Below are 26,471 nucleotides of genomic sequence, written 5' to 3'. Positions count from 1 at the left end.
ATGGTTTACCTGGATATAAAGTAACACTGGTAGCGCTAAAAACAAATCCACTCATTCAATGAGTATTTACTGAGCCTCTGCTACTTGCCTGGCAGCAGGCTAGGTACTAGGGATACAATGGTATTTTAATCAAATATGACAGAGTCCAGGCCTTCACAGAACTTACAGTCTCACGGTGAGAGAAAATTAAAGACATAAATAAAAGCACAGGATGCTGCTGGAGCTATTGCCAGCCAGTTACAATAATACATCAATAATTGACAATAATTAGGATAGTGATTATTTTATGGATATCTGGAGACTTTGTTTAATAAAGTCATTCATGAGTACCATGTGATCCTCTTCCAGTTAACCTACCAACCCCTTGACCTCACTGCATCTGTAAAACCTACCAATAAGAAGCTTGGAATTAGCTTCATTCATTAACTTTTGAATTCCTACTCTGATCTTTTGTCTTCACAAAGTTTTATTTTTATTATAAATTCATTTAAATACACGGCACTAAGTCCTTACACTCTTTCACTCATTATCAATTTAAATACTCATCCAAATTTAAAGCCAGAATTTTTTTTTTAATTAAACTTCAATTGTTTAACAGTTCATTAAGTAGAGAATAACACATGGAGATTATTTATCTCTAAAACTAAACATGGTAAAATCTACTTTTTCACCACCAGAGTGAAATAAAATATTATATTCTAGTGGATTGAGTAACCACAAAATGACAAATGTGACATACAAAGGGGGCAGTGTGATTGCGGAACATGGAACAATAACAAAGTACCTCTGGATGGATTAGAGGCAGGATTCCAGATTCCTACACTGCACTACTGACAATTTCATATGTAACAAGGTAAAAGAAACTTCTGTGTGGCTTATGGGGATTTATTAATTCACTAAAACTCTCACTGGAATAACCACATATATCTAATAAACTACTTTTTAAATCTGCTTAGTTATCAATATTAAGTAAATTTTATTTAACCAGAAGTCTGCCCAAATATGACACTTGCTAAATTAAGAGAAAGATTGAGATTATAGAGTAAACTCAACAGAATTTCTGAAAACATTTTATTTATATTTCATTTTCAGTCAAATATTCAAAGATTTTGAAATCTATAAGGCCATCTGTCTCAAGTTCAAAAATTTTAATATTATCTGGAAAACTATTTTTGAAAGTGATTAGTGAAGAACATTTCAACACATAGTGATGAAATGCACAGTTTTTAAATTTTACCTGAAACAGTTAAATACATTTAACACTAAAAATTCTTTATTTAAAAACACTAAGTTATTAAAATGAATAAAAACGACATAGTAAAATTAGATTTTTCCAAAACTCACTACTTCAAAGAAAACATACAATGACATGGATCATAATATATACAAAACAGGAAATAAATCATCATCTGTCATTGATGGGGAGATTTGCATGCTTTCAAAATACTCATAATTTTAAGTCACACAAAATGTTGCTCAGAGGGAATGCTTCTTTTATATTTAAAGTCTCTTTAGAGGCGTTTTAAATTCCGCTTACTCTGGGCACTTCCTGGAAGAACATCTTTTCTATTTCTTGGCTTTGCTGCTCCTCTACTACATTCTTCAGACCCATGATAAGCACACAAACATAGCACACAAAAGTCAAAGCCACAGGCTGTGCGGCTACATAGCCCCCTTTTCTTATAAGGCTGGTACTTAGCAGGGGACTGGCACCTTGGGCAAGGTTTTAACGCTTCATCAATAAAAAGTGTTTTGGCAACCTGCAGTAAAAGCACACACACTAAATCTTCCATTTTCACATAGAGGACAGCTTTATTTCAAACTCTGTAAATAGTTACTCCTAATAACTTATGATAAATACTCACCTTGACATATTCTTCCTGTTTACTACTACTTAAGTGAGTAACAGAAGAGCTTGCTATAGGTGTCAAAACTTCTCCCCAAGGAGAAAATGTTGAAGCTTGTTCTTTCTGAAAACCTGGTGTCCTAGCCTGTGCTTGCACAGACCTTAAAGCTGATCGATTTAACAGATGGAGCCGAGTGGCGGCATCCTCAACATTTAATACAGCTCCCTGTGGTAAAAGACAAGAGGGGTCAACACTGCCATATCGAAAGTTCCAGGACAGGTTTCAGATGCACATGTAACATGTTTGGAAGTGATTTCTGCACCACTAGAATTTTCTTGCTAAACCATTCCTTTTTAGAGAGAGAAAAAAAAAAATTCTCTTATCTAGCATTTAAAAGTCAAAGAAAAATACAAAGTTGAAACAATAAATGCTAGCTTTAAGTTTGCATCATTGGTTATTTTTCTGTTTAAGGCATGAGTTTGCAAATTTTTCCTGGAAAGGACCAGACAGTTGCAAGCTAGTCAACTGTCATTTTAGCAAACACAGCTACAGAGATATGTAAATGAAGGGTCAGGGCTGTTCCAATAAAACTTATTATAAAAACACAGGTGATGGACAGGATTTGGCTCACAGGTCAGAGTTTATCAAGTCCCCTTTTAGCCCAAGGTAAAAGAGGAGGTAAATTTTTTCAAAATTTGCTATGGGACATCATGGAATTCTGTGAAGATTTCTTACTTCAGCCGCATGTCAGAAAATTAATGGTCCTGGTTAGACCATGAAACCCAATTTGTTTGGCTGGCTTTTACAAATACCAAATACTTGCAAAACTTGATTCATTTTTACACTTGAGTTTAAACAGCTTTGATATTTTTAAAGGAGAAAAAAATATCTCTTATTTGAAATGGATTTCCACATTACTCAGATAGTTGCTGCCAAGTTGCTTCAGTTGTGTCCAACTCTGTGTGACCCCATAGACAGCAGCCACCAGGCTCTGCCGTCCTGGGATTCTCCAAGCAAGAACACTGGAGTGGGTTGCCATTTCCTTCTCCAACTCAAATAGTTAGCCAAGAAATATTTTCAGTGAATAATACTTATAGCCTTCTATTTTGTTAAGGTTGGAAATGAGAAAAACCATTGTAGGTTTTTTTTTTTTTAAACAAACTGGCGTTCTTAACTAATTATTAAAATAAAATATACTATAGGTGAATTTCCCAAGTGTCCACCTATCATTGTGTTTTCTCTACCTTGACAGCCTCCCTTTGTCAGAATTGTTTCCTAAAGGGGGAAGAGGTAGAACATGAGACATGATAGTAGGATAAGTATAGGAATGAAGCTAGCTGGCCATGAAAAATTATGCAGTTGACAGCGTAACAACATAGGCATATGTGTAATGGGTGACTACTGGTTTTTAGAAATTAGAATGAATACAGTTGAACTTACTCAAGGATTCAATATGTTACATCCTATAAATGATTTGCCACCTAGGCGAGAAGCATATGACACAAGAGTACTCTAAAAGAAAACACCCACTGGATTTCCACGCAGTGGGCAAATACAGTGATGACGCATGCACCAAAAAATGAATAGAGATATATTGTCAAAGCGAATTTCAGCCATAGAAGAACATTCATTCATTTAACAAAGATTTCGTCTAATAGGTGCCCAGTGAATAAAACAGTCTAACCCCTATCCTCCCAGAGCTTACTATCTCTGAACAGTGTAAGGTCTAGCAGTCAACAAAGGCAAATATTCATGAGTAACAACATTTTTCAAAATATAGGCACCCCCACCATACCAGAAAATATTTAAATGTGAGAGGGGAGTCTCTTACTGTTGTTCATTTCCATGATTATAAGTAAACAGTAAAGACTACAGTAAATTAAGAAATTTGATGGAAATAGTGTAATATTCCAATTTTATAGTCATTCTCACTGCTGCAAGGCAAACAGATAAAATGAGATCCTATTACACGTAACTGGTGCGTGTGCCATTTATTTTTCACAGGTAAGGATCTTTCAGTGACACTATACACATGTGAGGAAAACCATCAAACAACTTTGTTTTATAATTTTTCTGTTTTGGTTAATGATATACATTAGGATAGTGCAGGTAGAAAGCAGCCAGTTCATTCGGGAACAAGAGGGCAAAGGGCATCTGGAATGATGTCTCTGAAGAAAAGAAGGAACAGGTAGAATACCTGATTTATTCAGACTTACACAGAGAAGAGTTCCAGTTCTGGCGGATGGTGAGACAGGCATCTGTATAGAGAAACACTAAAAAGAAAGAAAGAGCAAGAGAGAGAGAAGGAGAAGGAGAGAGAAAGGGAAAGAGAGGAAAAAGAAAGAAACTGGGCAATTATTAACTTATTAACTGTGAGGGGAAAAGTTATATAAGAAAAAAGGTGTAATAGGTATAATCATACTGTACTATATGTTACGGCTGTCAAAAAGTCACAATAATCTCAACGCAGTCTTAATAATGTCAGCACCTAATCCTGATTCACTAATGATGGTGTAATTACATTCATAAACTAGGAGAAAAGACTTCAGAGGAAGAGCTGGGTAGGCAGGTAGTAGTGGGACGTTAGAGAACTAACCTAGTTCCTCTACAGAAAAAACTAAACAAGCAATAGCAGTGAAGACACGCCACTCAGAAATATGCAAGTGAATATCAAAAGAAAAAGAACAACTAGAGAGTTGAAACTGATTGCCTTGATGAGGCAAGAATCAAGAGCAGGAAGAGCAGGAAAATACATGTTTTGTTATAAGCTTCAAAGTCCAATTTGATGTTTTAAACCACATACTTGTTTTTAGTTTTTTAAAAATTTAAAGCGAATCAAAATAAGGGGGAAAACTCAAGGAAAAAAATAGAGTTCTTTAGGAATCCAAGTTTTTTTAAAAAGTAGGATATAAGGTAGAATACTTTATCTAGAATTACTCAAAGGCTTGCCAATGTTTCTTTTACATAGGATGTAAGGAATGCATGAAGCTAAAAGCTTAATAGGTACTTGCTTAAAAATTTGTTTTTTGGTTTGTCCTTAGCAGTAGGGTGCCACTCTAAAAAGATATGTTAAGAAGGCAATTAATATCTTCAATATTATAAGCTCCCAGAGCCAGCAGCTGCAGCAGTAAGTAGCTTGTGAGGGATTATCATAGGTGAGAAGATAAACTTGCCTTCAAATGAAATAGAAAGTCAATACTTTAGCTAACAGCAGTCCCTAATATTTCCTTGGAATGAGAAAACCCTCAATCTATCTGGGTGTTCCTATTTGTTTACTCTATGATTCACTTCCCTGGAGGCTCAGGCGGTAAAGAATCCGCCTGCACTGCGGGAAACCTGGGTTCCCTCCCTGGGTTCAGAAGATCCCCTGGAGGAGGGTATGGCAACCCACTCCAGTATTCTTGCCTGGAGAATCCCCATGGACAGAGGAGCCTGGTGGGCTACAGTCTGTGGGGTCGCAAAGAGTCAGACACGACTGAGTGACTAAGCACAGCACAACATGCCTCATTTCAATTATATTTAGCCAAAGTATGAGTTTACTTGTGTTATTACATGCTTTTTACTAGAATAAGAATAAGGAAGTTAATTCTGAGTTTCTCTTGGTATTTATGCCTAAGTAAGGTCTAAAAGTTGAATACATAGTAAATATGGGTACTCGAGTCATCAGATATTTGCTTATAATTTCAGGGCTGGACCTCAAATCTTTGAGAAAGTGCAAGGTCATGACGCTTTACAAGGACTAAGCCGCCATGCTCACTCACCTCCTGCTATTCCCTCTGCTGAAACAACCTTCCCGTCTAACTCATTATTCGAGTCTCAGCTGAGATGCATTTTTTCCTTCTCCTGATCCCCAAATATCAAACACTTCTTTTAAATGTCCTAATAGAACTAACTCTGAGCTTCCTCTAACACACCTGTATTGTAATCACCTGTTTATATTAGGTGTAAAGCTCCAAGAGAGCAGGGATCATGTCAAAAACATTCACCACGGTAATCTGAGCAACTGGCATATACTATCTACTCAAGACTATACTTGAGTAGAGTGTACTACAAGTATACTACATCAAGACTGGATGATTTAGTCACTAAGTCATGTCCGACTCTTGCAACCCCATAGACTGGAGCCCTCCAGGCTCCTCTGTCCCTGGGATTTCCCAGGCAAGGATACTCAAGTGGGTTGCCATTTCCATCTCCAGGGGAGCTTCCCAATCCAGGGGTCAAACAGGCGTCTCCTACGCTGGCAGGCGGTCTTCTGCATTGCAAGCAGATTCTTTACAGCTGAGCCACTAGGGAAGCACATAAAAGACTGAATAGGTAATGCTATAACAATATCTAATTATGAACAGGATCTGGCATATCCTATTAAAATGGTATCAAATACCGATAACAGCATATATACTTAAACAACAAAACCCAGCAAGATGTTCTTCATTTCAGTTAGTCCACTCCATTTATGGACTTGGTAGAGATGGAGTTTGGGGGCGGGGGGAAATGAGTTTATGAATGTGGGAGTTCCCTGGTGGCCTAGTAGTTAGCATTCTGGGCTTTCACTGGCATTCAATCCCTGGTGGGGGAACTGAGATTCTGCAAGACTGTGGTGTGACCAAAGGAATAAAAAAGAACTTACGAGTGAATGTTGATAAAGAGAAAGACCAAAGAATAGCAGGAAAACCAAATTAGGTTGTCCAGACATATGTGATTATCAGATACTCATACAAATATGTTTTAGAATAGCATTATATACATTACCTCAGAATTTGTTTTCAGTTGTGTGATATGTAATTTCCTCCTTCGATTTGCTTTTTTATCTTGAACAATAATTTCGCGCCAATTTCTGCTCACTTTCCAAACACTGTAACGAAAAGATCAGTCCTTATATTGTATATATGCCACAGAATTAGCATTTTTTACATATGACAATAAGAGAAACTTGTTTATAAAGATTTTGGATAGTTAATTTAAAGCTAAAATTTCACATTAAAAATATGACTTGATTTGCATAGCTGTGAGAGAAGACCTATTAAAATACGTCAGCATCATATTGATAGGTTACTATCTTACAAACGGTTAAGGAAATAAAACAGTTTCATATAAACCCAAGTGAGTCCACTGGAGACTGATTAAGAGGATTTAACTTACATGCAACACTAATATTTAAAACTTGGAACATGACATGCCACAAATGATTATCAGCTACAGTGCAAGAGATTATATAAATTTCTCCTATTATTGTATTTAACAAATATCTGTCATTTTGAGTAAACAAACACAAAAACAATCAATCCTGTTTTGGAACTACTAAGTGCCAGATACAGCTCACCCCTGAACAACATCAGTATTCTTGCATGGAAAAATGCCATGGACAGAGGAGTGTGGTGGGCTACAGTCCACTGGGTTGCAAACAGTCAGACATGACTGAGTGACTAAGCACACACCTGAACAACATGGGTTTGAACTCTGTGGGTCCACTTACATGTGGATTTTTTTCCACGGTAAATACTACACAGTCCCTGGTCAGCTGAAACCAGGGATGCCAAACCACGGATACAGAGGAAACTCAGATGTGGAGAGCTGCCTATAAATTATACAAAGATTTTAAATTTTAGGCTGCACACCAGAGGGTCAGCACCCCTATTTTCTGGTTGTCCAAGGGTCAGCTATAATAAATATTATTATGAGCAGCACTACAAGTTTCTATTTTGTAAACCAAAGTTTATGAGAACAAAGCAGCTAAAGAAAAAAACATAATTTATGTCCAGTGAGTGCTTATTTATCAATAAAAGTGAATGAGGTTAAGAGAAGGTTATGGAGGGCCCCAGGTTACACCTAAGTTGTCAACACTACTATCCTTCCAGCCATCTCAGTTACCATTGGCTCTCTAAGCTGACACAGGCACCTTGTATTAGATGGAGAGGAACTAGCAAAAAGTCACTCATTAATGGAAAAGAAATGAACCATCAGTATATAGTTGGGTGTTCACCTCAGCTATTTCAACTGAGTCCGTCTCTCACATTTCCAAGAATAAGCACTGCCAAGTTACACATGCACTCTGCAGTGCAAATACTAGAAATCTTGAGGGATGAGCAGGGAAGGCAATTATTGCAATGTGCTCTTTCACTTACATTGCAATATGACTGAATATCACTTGTCCCACAAGTGAGCACCTAAAAGGGTCACCCAAGTTTTAACTAGTCTGTATCCAAATATTCGGTCGTGTAAAAACAAAATCCCTATATCATAGCCATATCCCTAATTTTTTAAACAAATAATTTATCTCATTTGAACGTTTTTTAAGGCATAGACATATAGGTCATTAATCTTTCTTATTGTCCTATTTGGGTTACACCAAAGACATTCCTGACCAAGACTATTCTGAAAGGACTGAAACCTCAACAAGAGTTTGTGGGGAAATATGGGCTTAGACATCAGAGGGCTCAGTTATAAATCTGCAGCCATTCCTATCTCCTCGAGTGACTGCCGGCAGGTCGCTTAACTTCTCTAGAGCTCAGTTTTCTCATCTACAAATACATGAAAGGACTAGACATTTCAGAAGACTTCTAGCAATGAAATTCTACAATTCTGTGCAATAGCCTACACTTAGTTTATGACAGCGGAGCCTGGTTGGCTGCCGTGTATGGGGTCACAGAGTCGGACACAACTGAAGCAACTTAGCAGCAGCAGCAGTTTATGGGGGAAAGGTGAAGAAGGGTTTCAACAGAAGTAGGAGCCAGAAAAGAATAAGGATTCGATGAACCAAACTCTTGACATATACCTACGGAAAAAGAGACTGACTAACTCTCTTGTTTGTCCTGCCTCAACCATGACCTTGCAGAAATCCTGTTCTACATGGCTTCTCTCCTTCCTGGTCCTGGCATACCGATGGGGCTTGTCTTCTGATAGTCCTGCACTTTGCAAAACTGCCAATATAAGCAGTTTCAATTTAGTCTTGTAACTAGTTCCTACCCTCAATACTTCCATATATGTGACTCAGTTTCTGTTTACTTATGAAGCAGCATTCAAGATACTGAAATTTCTGACACTGAAGAATTTCACTTAACCATCTTTCAAAAAATATAAAGTAACCAAGACAGAGATCATAAAAAAAATTTCAAAAAGCTACTCAACTAACAGAAAAGTTTTCCACCTTAAAAAAAGAAAGTGATAAAAGGCAGTTTTATTCCAGAAAAAAAAAAATCTTACCTACATAGGCTTTCTGCAGTCAAGGAATCTAAAACCATAGCAAGAACATGCTTTAGATTTCTGTACTTTAATTCTGTTAAGATGTCCAGCTTTTCTATACCCATTTTCTTGCCAATCAGTCCTGCAAGTACACGCTGTAGTACAGCTATTTTTCCCCCGTCCCTTTCTTCTAACAATTCATGTGCACCGTTTTGCTGGAATCTTTTCCTTTTGCTTTTCATAAAAAGCTCATGCACTAATTGCAAGGCTGGGGTCTTTGATAAATTCTTAAAGCTTAAATCTTCACTCTTATTGTCACTGCTCGGTTGGCTCTCTGAAATGTCTGAAGCGGTCGCTGGTGTTGATTCAGAGCTAGAGAGGTAGGTCTGGTTTTCTTCTTCTGTCTCAGATTGTGAGCCTTGCTCCCGAAGGGTGGACAGTCTTCTCAATCTTCCAAGACGCCTCGACTTTTTTATGGTGTCCCTGACTTTGAGAGAACCCTTATGTTTCTGAAGTAGTTCTTGGAAAGAGCCCTCTTGCTCAGATAGGGGATCTTCTGATTTATCCAAGCAAAGTGAGTTGAAACCGCTGTCTTCAGGGGTCGAAATATTGCGTCTCACTCCAGCTGAAGGAGAAAATCTTCGACTTGCACTAAATTTAACACTTGGTAAAAGATTACTGATTGGAGTCACAAATATGTTCTCATCTGTTCTACAGCTTGTTCCACCAACAGAAGAGCCCAGAAGTTCAGGATATGTATTCTCATTATTAATACATAGACTGCTGTCACTGAAGTCATGTGTGATAGAGTCTTTAAAATTACTGCCCTGAATCGGAGATATACATTCAACTTCAAATAGGCCACAGTCATCTTTGGAATCATCCACTGTGGAAGTCTTCTGTTGAGAAAAATTAAGTCTCAATTTTTGACTGCTGGAAGTTACTTCTTCTGTTCTCAAAGTGCTAGTAACTGAAGAACTCAAAGTATCTTGCCTTGGAAAACCTGAAGCACTGCTTGGAATATTTTTTTCTAAATTGGGAACTTGGCTTGTACTGCTTTCAAGGGAACTGCTTTGTGATTCAACATCCCTGTCTAGAAGAGAGAAAGATATGTCCAATCTTCTGCGCAGCAAATGTTTTTTTCCACTGACTTTAGGAGTTTCACAAAGGTCTGGGGTTTTATCATTTTCCTTCCTGAGGAAGACAAATCTCTTTCTTTGAGTGGGAGACTCTAAACTATGGGTTAAGGCCAAACTTGAAGTTTCAGGATATTCGTGGATCAATGTTGAGCCTCTTTCTTTCTTTCCAAATAATTCTTTATCTGTATTATCAAAGCTGGACGATTTTAACAGCTCACTGTAGCCACTATCTTGAAAAGAAGATGTGGAACAAAGGTCTCCAAAGCTGGAGGACTTGAGCCTGACAATAGGAGAGTCGACTTCATTTCCTGCTCCAGTGCCGGCTTCACCTGAATGCCTTTCTGACATCTTCCAAAGCTCTGTTTCTACAAAGTGAAAACAAATTTTATTCTTCCTTTGAAATTAATAGCCTGGCAGCTAATACCAAAATACTTGTTATGAGCACAGATGATTATGGAAAATTGTATGGCAATAAAAAAAGTTACTTTAAAAAAACAAATCTCCTCTGCTCTATACTCCTGTATATCTTGCTTACAACAGTGTTTCAACATCATAAAAACCAAATTTTCCAGGATATAAATGTTCACAGATTACCTGACTAAGCATAGTCTAGGCACTGTGCACAGATATTTTCATTAACTATGCTTGAGGAAAAAAAAATATCATGGCATAATTTTTAGATGATTGTATTACCTTATAATTTTTACAGTGCTAAAGTACATTATTGTAGTTCCAACATTCTAACTTATTTGTGCTGGCCTATATTTAGTCAAGTGGATATTTCCTTTCTGAGTTCTGTAATGTAAATAAAGATGCTTAAAAAAAAACTATATGCTGATTTTGACCACTGGTCAAGTGAGTGCAGCCACTATAAAACAGCAATTCAGCAAAGCAACTCTAGGATAATGTTACTCATACTTGTAACATGGGCTTGTCTCAGAAACCTGGTCTTTCTGACCATTCACAAGGTCTGAATTCCAAGGCTTTCACCTTTGCAAAGGCTCTTTGGCTCACTGATAAATTAGTAACATATTCTTGAGCTAACCAAAATGAACCAAAGCTCCACAGGCCATCTCAAACCTGGAAAGTTATACTCATTCGTGTCTCATCTGGTAAATATTTTCTACTCAGGAACCCACCCTTTATAATATTCTTAAATTGAAAATAAAGAATTTAAGTACATTACTTAGAGAAGTGTGATTCAGTATTATATTTGTAAGGAAGGACACTAGGAAACATTTAACTTTAAGGAAACACTTTAAGGAAACTCTTTTTAAGGAAACTCTTAAAGGTTTTCAACAGTATCACTGCATTCCTTTTTAGAACTTGAATTAAATCTTAAACTTTTCGAAACTTGAATTAAATCTTAAAGTATAAGAAAGTTATTTCTCCAGATTATTCAAAGGACATGAAGAAAACTGTCATTCTTTTAAAGTTTTCTCCAGACCGAATACATGATTCTCTATTTAAAAGATCCTGGGAAGATATATTGTTAGTTGAATATAATGGGAAAGTTATTTATGCCTAAGTTCCAGTTAAACATGTAAGTGAATACATTTTTTTTTAATTGCTATTCTAACCAAAAAACCAAATTGTTTCTTTGTGGTATAATGATCATTATTACTGGGCAAAGTAAGTGTTTTTCAACTTTTAAAACCTATATTCTATTTTGGTAAATCTCACACATGTTCTCTTCTGACTTAGATTCCCTCAGATTGTGACAATCACTGGTCTCTTCTGTACCTGCTTACCAGCCAAGATGATCAAATTTTGCTTTCTGTATTTCATATTTTAAAACAATTTTTGTTTTCAAATTACACCTCCACACACGAATGTTTCCTACTCTCCGAAAATCACTTTATTAAGTAACATTTTCTCTCATGTCATTTGGTAAAGTTAGGTCTGAGCCTTTTTAAAACTTTTTAAAATTAAAACAAATGTAACTATTCTTCTACTTCACCACTAGGTGTCTCACCATGCTCGAATTTGGGAACCTGAGAGGCAAATTGATGGAAACAAAAGCAGGGATGCAAATAAAATCCTCTCCCCGCTAAAAACCATAGACCACTTGCTTTAGACATACAAAAAACTTCCGATTTTCCTTTTGTTCATCTACCCATTTGAAATTTCTTCCACCGTGCTTTCTCTGGTGTCATCTTTTTTTTTTTCATCATTTTCAACCCAAGACACTGGTCTCAAAACGTGGTTTTTCAAACTTCAAAAGTATTTATGCAAAATCGTGGAATGCCGGTTGACTTGCTCAGTTTCACTGATTCAACAGTTCACTGATGAAACAAACAAGCCTCTTCAATATTCATTTTTTAAAACCAAGCTCCTGATAAAGAACACACATCTCTATAGTGCTCTTTAAAAAGGCAAAAACAAAAACACTGGTTAACTCAATGAAGTACTTAAAGTAATTAAAACCGAATTTCCTTCATTTGTTAAAGTGCAACATCTTACCATCAGTAAAATCTTGAGTTCTTAGACGCCAACGTTACGTAGGCTTCCGATAAAGGAAATTTCTCACTTTGCCTTTAAAATTCACGCCAAAGTAATACCACTTAAAGAGACAACTAATTTTGAACAATTAATGGAAACGTGCAGTAGCAGCACGATGCCGGCTAAGATTTGAAGGATACCTCAAGTACGTGCTATCGGGATTATTTTCTAACGCTTTAAAAGACCTAAATCACTTTGAATTCCCCCCAGCTTTCCAGACAACAGAAATTGTCATATCTCTGTGTGCTCCAGCTAGTCTCGGGACGGAGGAAAACGGCCCCAATTCGGCTCTCTGACCACGCAGGGTCAGCTGCTGCGCGGTCGCGTCCTGCGCGAGGTGCCGTCGGCGGGTGGCTGGTTAACGGTCTCCCCCGGGGGCGTCAACCAGGCCGCTCGTCGGTCCGCGGACCCTCCCCAGGCCGGGCTGGCGGAGGGAGGCCGGCCCCAGGGCCCCAGGAAGCCGCCGACGGGAAGAGGATGGGCCGGCGTCGCCTGGAACCAGAGCGAGAGGAAGGCGAACCGCGTCGGGGCGCCTCTCTCGTCGCGGCCCCTGGGAAGCTGAGCGGGCGCGGGGCAGCGGCCGCCCAGGGGCCGGCCGCCCTCACACACCTGGCGTCCCCGCTCCCGCCCACCTGGGGGCCCCGGGGCGGCCGCGCCCACCGCGCCGACGCGCCGGGCGGGGATGTGTGGGCGGCAGCCGCCCGAGCGCCGCCGAGGAGCCGCGGCCTCGTCCCCAGGGATGCTCGGCTATGGCAACCTCCACGCCGGCTCCGCGTGGGGCCGCCGCCTTTTCCCTCCTTCGGTTTGAACTGCCCGCCCTGAGTAACCGCCCCGCCCTGAGTAACCGCCCCGCCCCGCGCCGCGCCGCGCCGCCCCTTCCTCCCGCCGGCCGCCGCCCCGCGACCCCGCAGACCCCCGGCCCTGCTTGCGCCCGGGAGCTCCGCCTCTGCTTTCCAGCCCTCCGCGCCCCCACCGCACCGAGGCACCCGCGTGCGTGCTAAACCGCTTCAGTTGTGTCAGACACACTGTGACCCCGCAGACTCTAGCCCTTCAGGCTCCTCCATCCATGGGATTCTCCAGACGAGAACCCTGGAGTGGGTAGCCTTTCCCTTCTCCAGGGCATCTTCCCGACCCAGGGATCGAACCCGCGTCTCCTAAGTCTCCTGTATTGGCAGGCGGGTTCTTTACCACTGAGTGAGTGAGTGGAAATCGCTCAGTCGTGTCCGACTCTTTGCAACCCCATGGACTATGCAGACCATGGAATCCTCCAGGCCAGAATCCTGGAGTGGGTAGCCTTTCCCTTCTCCAAGGGATCTTCCCAACCCAGGGATCGAACTGAGGTCTCCCGCGTTGCGGGCAGATTCTTAAACCACAGCCACAAGTGAAGCCCTCTTTACCACTAGCGCCACCTGGAAAGCCCCTCTGAGGCACCTAGGGCTTTCTAATTTGGTAGGCTCTTTCTCACGCACCCCCCACCTCCCGCCCCCCATCCCACCCACCACCACCCCCATCCCCGCTCCCCGCCCCTCCCCCCCCCCCGCACAACCCCCACCACCCCCACCTCCGTTTTAACTTCGGGCAGCACTGTATAGAAAGGTTAACAGGTCCTAGGCGCCATGGGTGCTAGGTTGCTTTAGTCGTGTCCGACTCTTTGCGACCCTACGGACTGACTGTAGCCCACCGGGCTCCTCTGTCCATGGGGATTCCCGACCCAGGGATCGCACTGGCATCTCATGTCTCTTGCACTGGCAGGCGGATTCTTTACCGCTAGCGCCATCTAGGAAATCCAATAGGTCCTACTGTGGGATGCTATTAAAAATAATGTAGGAGAACGTTCACTTGAAGATGTTTCCAGCGATGAAATGAAGCGTGAAAAGCAGGTTACAAACCGAATGCCATCCTTTAGAAGTACAGATACACACAGGATAAGATCTGAAAGGTATGACTAACTTGGTTACAGCATCTGTAGACTAGATTATGCTTAAAAAAAAAAAAGACATCTAAAAAGGGATATTTTATGTGCCAGGCTCCATCCTCTGCTCTTAGCAGTTTCTTTCTAATCTCTCTCTTTTTTTTTTCTGTCTTCTTTTCCTCTGTTTATTCCCTACATGGGGCGTCCTACATAACATTTTTCTTACTTTACCATTCTGTGCTTACATAATTCGGATTAGGAGTTAAAAGCATTACTTTAAAGTCAGTTACAGCCACTGCTACCACTCTCCTCCGACACAGAACTTCTCCATCTGGATGCCCCTTCGATATTCTAAATGCCATATATTAAAAAAAAAATCAGACTCACTAACAATTATTAAGCTTTGACTATGTGCCAAATGAGGGCTTCCCTCATAGCTCAGTTGGTAAAGAATCTGTCTGCAATGCAGGAGACCCCAGTTCAATTCCTGGGTGGAGAAGATCTGCTGGAGAAGGGATAGGCTACCCACTCCAGTATTCTTGGGCTTCCCTCCTGGCTCAGCTGGCAAAGAATCCACCTGCAATGTGGGAGATCTGGGTTCAATCCCTGGGTTGGGAAGATCCCCTGAAGAAGGGAAAGGCTACCTACTCCAGTATTCTGGCCTGGAGAATTCCATGGACTGTTTAGTCCATGGGTTCACAAAGTCAGATACGACTGAGTGACTTTGACTTTCACTTTCTTTCAATGTGCCAGTTACTGGGCTGCTGCTGCTGCTGCTAAGTCGCTTCAGTCATGTCCAACTCGGTGCAACCCCATAGGTGGCAGCCCACCAGGCTCCTCTGTCCCTGGGATTCTCCAGGCAAGAATACTGGAGCGGATTGCCATTTCCTTCTCCAAATTACTGGGCTAGGTACTGGGAAAACAAAGATGGAAAGACGCAGTTACGGCTAGCTGGTATAAATGCTATAGTAGAGGAATGGCAGTAACACAAAAAGGTCAACTAACGCTATAGAAGAAGAGCGGCAGGGCTGACTATACAAAGACTGTGATATGCTTTTATGTATTTATCTTTTGGCTTCACCCGCACAGCATGTGGGATCTTATTTCTGAAACCAGAGATCAAACCCATGCCCTTTGAAATGGAAGCACACACTCTGATATATGAGGTGGAATTTGAAGGACGAGTGACATCTTTCAAGAGAGCAGGTGATTCTAAACTCAAAACAAAATGTGCAAGAGCAGGAGAATTGAAACAATGGGGGCACATTACAGAAACTGTAAATAACTTGTTATAGCTGAAAACTGACTCGTTCCAGGAAAGGGCAAAGAAAATTCTTGACAAGGGGAAGAAGTCAAGCCATGGAGAGTTTTGGATGCATGTTAAGAGTCTGAAGTTTATCCTCTCAGCAATGCAGAGCATTTTAGAAGGACCACTCTGGTGGCAGAGTGGAGGACAGAAAGAAGGGAGGTGAGAGGGGCACTGGAATCTACTGTATTACTCTGGAACATAGTGGGTGTGGAGAAGAACCTAGACCCGACTCAGTCAGCAGAACCAGCTGTCTGGAGCAGGGGAATGAGGAACAGAGCACAAGTTTGGGAGAAAGTAAGATGAATTTAGTTCAAGGTTAAGTATGAGGTACCAGTAGGACTTACGGTAAGGAACTGGTAAATTACACATTTTCAAGATGGCACCTTCCTGAAGCCTCAGTCACACATTCAGGTAGAGGGAGGAGTGTTCTTTCTAGGTCCTCAAACAAGTCTCTATTACAATCCAGGCTCTATTTTGCCTCTCCCTGCCCAGCACTTGCTATCCTCCTCTGCTGAATTTTCTCCATATCATATATCACCTTCTATAATACCATATTACTGGAACTTCCCTGGGATGGTCCAATGGTTAAGAATCTACCTGTCAATGCAGGGGACCCAGGTTTGATCCCTGGTTTAAGAAGATCCCAAATGCCGCAGGGCAACTAAGCTCATGCACCACAACTACTGAGCATGCATGCAGCAACTACTGAAGGCTGTGCACCCTAGAGCCTGTGCTCCACAAGAGAAACCACCGCAGTGAGAAACCCACATACCCCAAAAAAGAGTAGCCCCACTTGCTACAACTAGAAAAAGCCCTCGCAAAGCAATGAAGACCCAGAGCAGTCAAAAAGAAATAAATTCCTTTTTGGTTACATGTTTTAAGGTCTGCATCACACTCCACTGTAATGTAAAAAGGGAAGGGAATTTGTTCTGTGGTTAAAATCCACACACCCCCAAACACCATTTAAACACTGGCCTTTTCTCTTTCTGTAGTTAATTTTTCTTTTGTTCCAACTGAAGAGTAAAAGAGTACACCATAACTCCTTTAGATAGTCAAAGGGTATTTTTAATACCACTCCTCATCCAAAAAAGGGGGGGGCAAAAGACACCTGGTTACATGTTAGCTTGCCCTAGCTTTACTCATATAGCCCAAATTTAAGCCACTGAGCTATATTTTCCTATTATTTACCCATCACAGTATTTGGCCTCTTCTCTTCCCTTTCTGGATTGGCTGTAATCTTGTTACTGACCTCAGAACTCTAAAACCCAAATGTTTTCCACTGATCTAATGCTTCTTTTGGAAACTATCCAGGAATACATAATGAAAGGTTTTCCATCACCATGATATTCAAGCTATGCAGTATACTTAAATGAATATGATCAAGGAAAAGGAAAACAGATATTCAGGGGAGAAAAATAGCAACATGTATCTCCATAACCACACTATAAGGATTTAAAAGCACTAGTATTCAAGATCACAAGACAAATATGTTCATTCAGTTCAGTTCAGTTCAGTCGCTCAGTCATGTCTGACTCTTTGCAACCCCATGAACCACAGCACGCCAGGCCTCCCTGTCCATCACCAACTCCCAGAGTTTACCCAAACTCATGTCCATCGAGTAGGTGATGCCATCTAACCATCTCATCCTCTGTTGTCCCCTTCCCCTCCTGCCTTCAATCTTTTCCAACATCAGTGTCGGTTCAAATGAGTCAGCTCTTTGCATTAGGTGGCCAAAATACTGGAGTTTCAGCTTTAACATCAGTTCTTCCAATGAACACCCAGGACCGATTTCCCTTAGGATGGACTGGTTGGATCTCCTGGCAGTCCAAGGGACTCTCAAGAGTCTTCTCCAACACCACAGTTCAAAAGCATCAATTCTTCTGTGCTCAGCGCTCTTTATAGTCCAACTCTCACATCCATTCATGACCACTGGAAAAACCATAGCCTTGACTAGAGAGACCTTTGTTGACAAAGTAATGTCTCTGCTTTTGAATATGCTGCCTAGGTTGGTCACAACTTTTCTTCCAAGGAGTAAGCGTCTTTTAATTTCATGGCTGCAGTCACCATCTGCAGTGATTTTGGAGCCCAAAAAAATAAAGTCTGACACTGTTTCCACTGTTTCCCTATCTATTTCCCATGAAGTGATGGGACCAGATGCCATGATCTTAGTTTTCTGAATGTTGAGCTTTAAGCCAACTTTTTCACTCTCCACTTTCACTTTCATCAAGAGGCTCTTTAGTTCTTCTTTACTTTCTTCCATAAGGGTGGTGTCATCTGCATATCTGAGGTTATTGATATTTCTCCCAGGAATCTTGATTCCAGCTTGTGCTTCTTCCAGCTCAGCATTTCTCATGATGTACTCTGCACATAAGTTAAATAAGCAGGGTGACAACATACAGCCTTGATGTACTCCTTTCCCCATTTGGAACCAGTCTGTTGTTCCATGTCCACTTCTAACTGTTGCTTCCTGACCTGCATACAGATTTCTCAGGAGGCAGGTCAGGTGGTCTGGTATTCCCATCTCTTTCAGAATTTTCCACAGTTTATTGTGATCCACACAGTCAAAGGCTTTGGCATAGTCAAGAAAGCAGAAATAGATGTTTTTCTGGAACTCTCTTGCTTCTAGGATGATCCAGTGAATGTTGGCAATTTGATCTCTGGTTCCTCTGCCTTTTCTAAAACCAGCTTGAACAACTCGAAGTTCATGGTTCATGTATTGCTGAAGCCTGGCTTGGAGAATTTTGAGCATTACTTTACTAGCATGTGAGATGAATGCAATTGTGTGGTAGTTTGAGCATTCTTTGGCATTGCCTTTCTTTGGGATTGGAATGAAAACTGACCTTTTCCAGTCCTGTGGCCACTGCTGAGTTTTCCAAATTTGCTGACATATTGAGTGCAGCACTTTCACTAATATGTTCATTAGGATAGGGCAATGCAGTGATGTCTGGCACAAAGTAAAGGCTCAAGAAAAGTTAGCTGTAACAGCATCTACTGACCATGGTTCAGAATGATCCTAAAATTACTGATTCTTGCAGATAGGAAAGGGAATGTTGGGCTGGGAACTAGCCTTGACAGAAATTCTTTATCCTACCCCTCTGTAGGGTCCCAGGAATCATTTCTATTCTGCATGTGTTGATCCATTTTTGAGGATCCATTATCTTAATACCTCAAGCTGCAGAATCAGAATCCAAGTCAGTTTGCAATAACTAAAGTTATACTCTTCCAGGCAGTCCAGTTATTAAGAATTGGTGTTTCTAGTGCAGCAGACACATTTTTGGTCCCTGGTTACGGAACTAAGATTCTCCATGCTGTGTGATGTGGGCCCTGCCTCTCAAAAAACAATTTTTGTTTTTAAACAGGCACAAAGATACACTTTCTGGATCACTCCATAACCTTTCTCTTATGATGACAATAGTTTTACCTAATATTTCTTCAGTCAGTTCAGTTGATCAGTCATGTCTGACTCTTTGCTACCCCATGGACTCCAGCACACCAGGCTTCCCTGTCCATCACCAACTCCCCGAGCTTGCTCAAACTCATGTCCATCACGTTGATGACACCATCCAACCATCTCATCCTCTGTCATCCCCTTCTCCTCCCACCTACAATCTTTCCCAGCATCAGAGTCTTTTCAAATGAGTTGATTCTTTGCATCAGATGGCAAAAGTATTGGAGTTTCAGCTTCAGCATCAGTCTTTTTGATAAATATTCAGGACTGATTTCCTTTAGGATGGACTGGCTTGATCTCCTTGCAGTCCAAGGGACTCTGAAGAGTCTTCTCCAACACCACAGTTCAAAAGCATCAATTCTTCAGCGCTCTATTGAGTTACCTCTTCCCTTTGGCTAAGAGGGGAGGTACTTTGTAAGACAGCTGCGGATAAAAAATATTTATGTTCTACCTTAGCCTGTCTGTGGAGGAAGAAACTGCATAGTTTCATCTTGTTTATTTACCTTATATGCAGAGTACATCAGGTGAAATGCTGATGCACAAGCTGGAATCTAGATTGCAGGGAGAAATATCAATAATCCCAGATATGCAAATGACGCCACCTTTATGGCAGAAAGCAAAGAGGAACTAAAGAGTCTCTTGATGAAAGTGAAAAAGGAGAGTGAAAAAACCGGTTTAAAACTCAACATTCAAGAAACTAAGATTATGGCATCTGGTCCCGTCACTTCATGGCAAATAGATGGGGAAACAATGGAAACAGTGACAAACTTTTATTTCTTGGGCTCCAAAATCACTGCAGATGGTGAATGCAGCCATGAAATTAAAAGACAATTGCTCCTTGGAAGAAAAGCTGTGACTAACCTAGACAGTGTATTAATAAGCAGAGACATTACTTTGCTAACAAAGGTCCATCTAGTCAAAGCTATGGTTTTTCCAGGAGTCATGTATGGATGTGAGAGTTGGACTATAAAGAAAGCTGAGTGCCAAAGAATTGATGCTTTTGAACTGTGGTATTGGAGAAGGCTCTTGAGAATCTCTTGGACTGCAAGGAGATCAAACCAGTCCATCCTAAAGGAAATCAGTCTTGAATATTCATTGGAGGACTGACACTCTGATGCTGGGAAAGATTGAAGGCAGGAGGAGAAGGGGATGACAGAGGATGAGACGGTTGGATGGCATCACCGACTCAATAACATGAGTTTGAGCAAGCTGCAGGAGTTGGTGAAGGACAAGGAAGCCTTGTGTGCTGCAGTTTATGGGGTCACAAAGAGTTGGACATGACTGAGCGACTGAACTGAACAATGAAGAAGCAGGATACTCCACTGTGTTTCCTGTATATTTAAAAATTGGCCTCTAGGAAAACCCAGAAAGTCAAGTCCCAAGTTGGTCTGTGGAGGTGCAACCAATTAACTCTTGGAAATGAAAGGTCAGGCTCAATGTTCCCAGGTTGCTGGATGGGAGAGAGAAAAGCAATAGAGCCTGCTTAATAAAAAACCAATAGAGGCTTCCCTTATAGCTCAGTTGGTAAAGAATCTGCCTGCAATGCAGGAGACCCTGGTTTAATTCCTGAGTTGGGAAGATCCGCTGGAGAAGGGTTAGGGTACCCACTCCAGTATTCTTGGGCTTCCTCTGTGACTCAGCTGGTAAAGAATCCACTTGCAAAATGGGAGACGTGGGTTCAGCTGGTAAAGAATCCACCTGCAATGTGGGAGACTTGGGTTCAATCCTTGGGTTGGGAAGATCTTCTGGAGAAGGGAAAGACTACCCACTACAGTATTCTGGCCTGGAGAATTCCATGGACTGTACAGTCCATAGCATTGCAGAGTTGGACACGAGTGACTTTCACTATCAATAAGAAACCAAAGTAGTAGATGTTGCGGAGAAAGAAACCTGCTTCTCAGATTAACTACAATAGTTATTAACAACTGTTTATTTTCTAAATTTAATAACTTCATTTTCTTCTTCCCCTTTCTGACATAAATATTTGCTGTTGAGAGTGCTAATTCTTAGGTAGGTTGATTCAGGAGGGGGAGGAGGGGGGGAAGAGGGGGAGGAGGGGGGGAAGAGGAGGTAGGGGAAGAGAAAGGGGTCTGGGGCTCTCAAGGAGGAGAAAAGGACAAACGTTTCTTTCCTACATTCCTTCAACATAGTCACATAAAATGTTTTTTTTCTTTAAGCCCAGAGCTAATAATTACACAACTCATCTTGCTCAAGGTATGTTTTTCCTTAAACTCTTTACCAATGATTATAAAACAACAATGTATCCTGTTGGAGGACATGTTCCTCCTTAAGAACCTTCTGACTATCCTGTCATCTTAAAATGTATGTGGTGGGAGTGGGTCTGGTAAGATCTTTCTGGTGAAAGTGAAAGTTGCTCAGTCCTATCAGGACTCTTTGCTACCCCATGGCCTGAATTCTCCAGGCCAGAATATTGGAATGTGTAGCTTTCCCTTCTCCAAGGGATCTTCCCAACACAGGGATCGAACCCAGGTCTCCCACATTGCAGGCGGATTCTTTACTGTCTGAGCCACAAAGGAAGCCCATTATTTTAAAAATGTTATCCCATTATTTTAAAATGTAAGTTGTGGGAATGGATCTGGTAAGACCTTTACAACCCTGAGACATTCTTTTGATTTACTGTAACAACCAACTGAAAAAGTATATAGCTCCCTTGCTAAGACTAGGGAGGGGGGCACTCTCCATCCCCTCTTCTGATGTCTACGTTAGAAGCTTTCCGTCCTTTTTCACTGTAATGAGACTTCTGCCACACAAAGTTCTGAGCGTTTGAAGCCTGGTTCCTGATGCCCATGCTAAATCTTCAGAGACCACAAATCCGACATCGTTCACCGTAAGCTATTACTGTGGAAAAAAAAAAAAAAAGCAAAGGTTGCGAACCCAACTGTTCAATTTCATTAAAATTTTGACCTTTGAAAGCATACGGCCTCACTGGTCGTCGTCTTGTTCTTCTAAGGAGGAATGAATCCAGGGGACAGAAGGAGGGTCAGTGGACAGCTGCTGCTGCTAAGTCGCTTCAGTCGTGTCCGACCCTGTGCGACTCCAGAGATGGCAGCCCACCAGGCTCCGCCATCCCTGGGATTCTCTAGCCAAGAACACTGGAGTGGGTTGTCATTTCCTTCTCCAATGCATCAAAGTGAAAAGTGAAAGAAGTCGCTCAGTCGTGTCCGACTCTTAGCGACCCCATGGACTGCAGCCTACCAGGCTCCTCCGTCCATGGGATTTTCCAGGCAAGAGTACTGGAGTGGGGTGCCATTGCCTTCTCCACAGTGGACAGCTACCACTACCTAAATCCCTTAGCTTTAAGTGGGAGCAACTGACGTACCTGCCCACAAGTAAAATGTGTGAGTCAGAGAACGAGCTCCTAGGAGAGAAAGGGTCGAAAAGCAAAAACGAAATTATATGAAAGATAGCGACCGAGGGGGTGCTCCACTGCCCCGGCACAAATAGCAAACGATTCGAAACACGTAGTCTGAAAAGGGCTTTTCGACGTGGATATCCGCGGTGGAGCCGATTCTTCTACGTTCCTTGGAGTAACGGTCAGCCTAGTATTCCACGAGCACTTCACTGGGGTTTCTCTTCTAACCCTCTGCCCGCCTAGAAAAATGTTCCTTTCTGCAGACTTCACTTATCAGAGAGACAAACCTCCTTGGACGTGAAAGGCTGCTAAAATGCTTTGCTTCCCTGAAAAATGAAAACAGCTAGGAGCGAAACAAGCACTTTCCACTGGACTCGGAAACACGAAAGCATCCGCTTCACCCGCTTCTGCTCAATCCAGGTTCCTCAGCCACGCCCGGAGCGGAAGGGGCGGAGACTACGGAAGGGGCGGAGACTCCGATACGTCAGAAGCAAGCGCCGGAAGTTGGCGGCGGGTCAGAGGGGAGTCGGAATTTGTTTCTAGAGGCCTAAAGATTTCTCCGTGTTACGTGAGTAGGAAGTTGAAGGTTTGGGATTTGAGGGTGGGAAATTTGGTCCCAAACTGAAAAGACAGTAAGGTCTAAAGAGGTCTAGTGTAAGGGTTAGAGTTGGGAGAGGCTGGGGATAGAGTCGATACTTTTAGTTTTTTGCCTGTTTAGCTGTTGGGTTGTTTCCCTGTTTAACTGTTGACTAGCTTTGGGGAGTTATTTATTCTTCTCTTTGGTTCGCGCGTTCTCCTGTCGAGAGAGGTAATTTTTCTTTTTCTTTTACAATCTCCTGCTAAATTTTGGAAAAATATAACGTGTTAAATGAAGACGCGGGCTTTGCAATCAGATCTAAATCTCTCTGATTCTGCAACTGAGTGTGTTAGTCGCTCAGTCGTGTCCCACTCTTCGCGACCCCATGGACTGTAGCCTGCCAGACTCCTCTGTCCGTGGAATTCTCCAGTCAAGAATACTGTAGTGGGTTGCGATTCTTTACCCCAGGGATCTTCCCGACCCCGTGATCGAACCCGGGCCTCCTGCATTGCTGCTGAGTAATCCTGCCCAAATGAACTTCCCTAAACCTGACTTCTTTCATCTGTAAAATAAGAGTCCAATTTGGGGGCAAATGCACAACGCGTTTTTTTTGTTTCGTCCTTTAGACCCAGCCATAGGATTTGAAACAAAGTACCGACTAGGAATTGGGACCTTTTTAGCTTGCCCTCGGAAAAATGATTCCTGGTTGGATTTGTGAGGGCCCCGTTTTGAGATATTAAATATTTGAGTCTCCGATTTCAGGGACAACAATGGACACCCAGAAGGACGTTCAACCCCCAAAGCAGCAGCCGATGATCTATATCTGTGGAGGTAAGAATAACACAAAGTAAGAGTATTTAAACTCGGTTTTAAAAAAAAGAATTGTGCATTTGTCTTTGACTTAAGTGAGTCGTTCATCTTTAAAGTTAGAAAGCTGAACAGCTTTAGCAATCTTTAAAAAAAAAATCCTCTCATTAACTTTTCATTTCCTCTTCTAGGAAAAGTGCCTTGCCCACCACTCTTTTTTTCTCTCTCCTTTAGCTTACTGATAATAGCAACACATCCTTGAGATTGAGTGTATTTTAGTGTGTTGGATGAAAAATATGGTCAAGATAATTTGCTTGTCTGTAATAATTTCTCTTTTAGGCATTGAATAAATGAATGTGTTTTCGTTTCTAGAATGTCACACAGAAAATGAAATAAAATCAAGGGATCCAATCCGATGCAGAGAATGTGGATACAGAATAATGTACAAGAAAAGGACTAAAAGATGTATCCTTTTAACTGTGCTTCTTAGGTATGAGATGGGAGCAAGTGAAGAATAACGCCTGGTTTGATAGTCAAAGACTAATTACTTGTGAAAATGGTAACAACTTTGATTACTACACCAAAAAAAAAATGTTTATCATTTTCTTTGACAATACTTCGGTGTGTAGACATATACCAAGTAATCTAAATACTAGTTGATTTTGGCTTTCATAAGTGTATTTTTCAGCAGTTCTATATAAGTACTCATTCCTGAGCTTCAGTTTATGAACAAACTAAATTATACAAGGGGAACTAAATAGTGTTTTTATGCTACCTAATGGAAAAAGTGAGACTTATGAATTAGTTGAAAGACAGAGTAAATTGTTATGTAATAACTGACAGTATTTTTTAGAACAGTAAATTATTGCTTTTAACACTGCTTTAGTTTCTTGGTGCATTGGTCTCTATCACGGAAAGAGAGCTAATAATTAAAATAGTTTATTTTTTAGTTCACTTCTCATCATAGTAGATAGTGAATTTTATTCTTTGTGCATTTTAGATTAACTTAAATCTAAAATGACTAATGTTTTAGATTAAATAAATAGATTATTGCAAAGAGAAAGTGACTTGGAAGTACTAAAATTTTAATTTTAATGTACCTTTTTATGTCCTTAACTTGGTATATTACAGTGGTGGTTTTTGATGCTCGGTGAAACATGAAATTTGGAGGAATATCTTCATTTTTATTTGGATTTGTTGTTAATGTTGTATAGATTTTGATTAGTGTACTTTATGAATACAATTATATACACATTTCATTTTAAAAAACCATATTGTATTTAGATATCTGTTAATAGCTTATATAAAGATATTATTTTTCATTCAGTTACATGGTTTGTATTTTAATTTTATTGTATATGTAATCTGACACTCAGTGGAGGTTAAAAATGTTTCCCAAACTACACTTTAAGCAAAACCTGGAATCATCTGGGACCCTTGTTAAAAATGAAGTTTTCTGGGGCTTTTTAAAGGTCTGATTAAGTAAGTTCTTAGGAAACCTCTGTTTTCCATCACCAATTGTTTGTAAACTCTCCAGCTTTTGTATAGAGTATACCAGTGCACTTACTGTCAATGTGCATACCTCATTTTGAGTTACAGTTTTCATTTGTTAACTTGGCATAGGCTTTCTGTATTTATATGTAATGGTTGACTTTTTAAAATCTTGGGCAAGGGAAAAGAAATTTTGATGGTTGCTTTCTGCAAGACAAAATCAATCCCAAGTAAAGTGGATGAAGCAGACTGTTAAGGCAGGTGTGGTTTCCCAATTGTAATTATTCATTAAAGTAAACAAAAAATTCTGCTTTCACCTATTAAAAAAGTTGGTTTACACTTAATTATTGGATGAATGTTTAAAGCTTTTGCTTTGATAACTAGGAATATGGATACTGAGATACTCCATCTGTTCCAGGATTCAATTAGATAAACTTCATTGATAGCTTTGTGTGCCTCGAACATTCAGAGAATTATCTGTGCCATTTAAAAGAAGTACCTGTTATTTTTACTGCCATCCTTAAATACTAAGTTCTGTAAGTTCATTATGTGCTATATAGCACTACCATACTCGAGATTTTTAAAGGGTGCTTCCTTAATCCAGTTTTTCCTAGACCGTGGCTTTCATAATTCCGTGATTCTGCCATATTCCTTAATTCCTTCTTGAGCTTGTCCTTTCTGTATGGAAGAGTCCTGATAAATGACAGCTGCCTAAACACCAACTCACTGATAATGTTGCTCTTAACTATTCTAATTTTATCATAGGTCCTTTGTGCTTTAGTGGTTTGAGTATTGTTATTTGGTTAACTAGTCTGTGGTTTAATGGGTAAAGTATTACGCCTGGAATTCATTTCAGTCAGTTACCTCCTTGTGTCTCCTTTATCTAT

At 40.7% G+C, this 26,471-nt stretch overlaps 2 protein-coding genes across 2 annotated transcripts; one reads left to right on the top strand and one right to left on the bottom strand.

Annotated features, from left to right (window-relative positions):
• Positions 1-1,511: 1,511 nt before the first annotated feature.
• Positions 1,512-14,941, bottom strand: FBXO43 (F-box protein 43). Its single transcript, XM_068983436.1, is given in 8 exon segments — positions 1,512-1,760; positions 1,866-2,072; positions 6,597-6,699; positions 9,048-10,530; positions 12,629-12,638; positions 12,640-12,700; positions 13,058-13,672; positions 14,811-14,941. Coding segments are annotated over 8 exon segments (2,859 nt in total).
• An 8,289-nt stretch (positions 14,942-23,230) lies between these two features.
• On the top strand, positions 23,231-25,831 carry POLR2K (RNA polymerase II, I and III subunit K). The gene is made up of 4 exons (XM_068983963.1): positions 23,231-23,277; positions 24,049-24,117; positions 24,466-24,558; positions 25,225-25,831. Exons 2-4 carry the CDS (start codon positions 24,057-24,059, stop codon positions 25,245-25,247), a joined length of 177 nt encoding a protein of 58 aa, XP_068840064.1. The 5' UTR covers positions 23,231-23,277; positions 24,049-24,056; the 3' UTR covers positions 25,248-25,831.
• Positions 25,832-26,471: the final 640 nt, after the last annotated feature.

The sequence above is a fragment of the Capricornis sumatraensis genome, chromosome 11, assembly GCF_032405125.1.
Source record: "Capricornis sumatraensis isolate serow.1 chromosome 11, serow.2, whole genome shotgun sequence".
Taxonomy (NCBI): Eukaryota; Metazoa; Chordata; class Mammalia; order Artiodactyla; family Bovidae; genus Capricornis; species Capricornis sumatraensis.
Note: the sequence above shows the minus strand (reverse complement) of the source record. Positions and strands in the feature narration are given on the sequence as shown.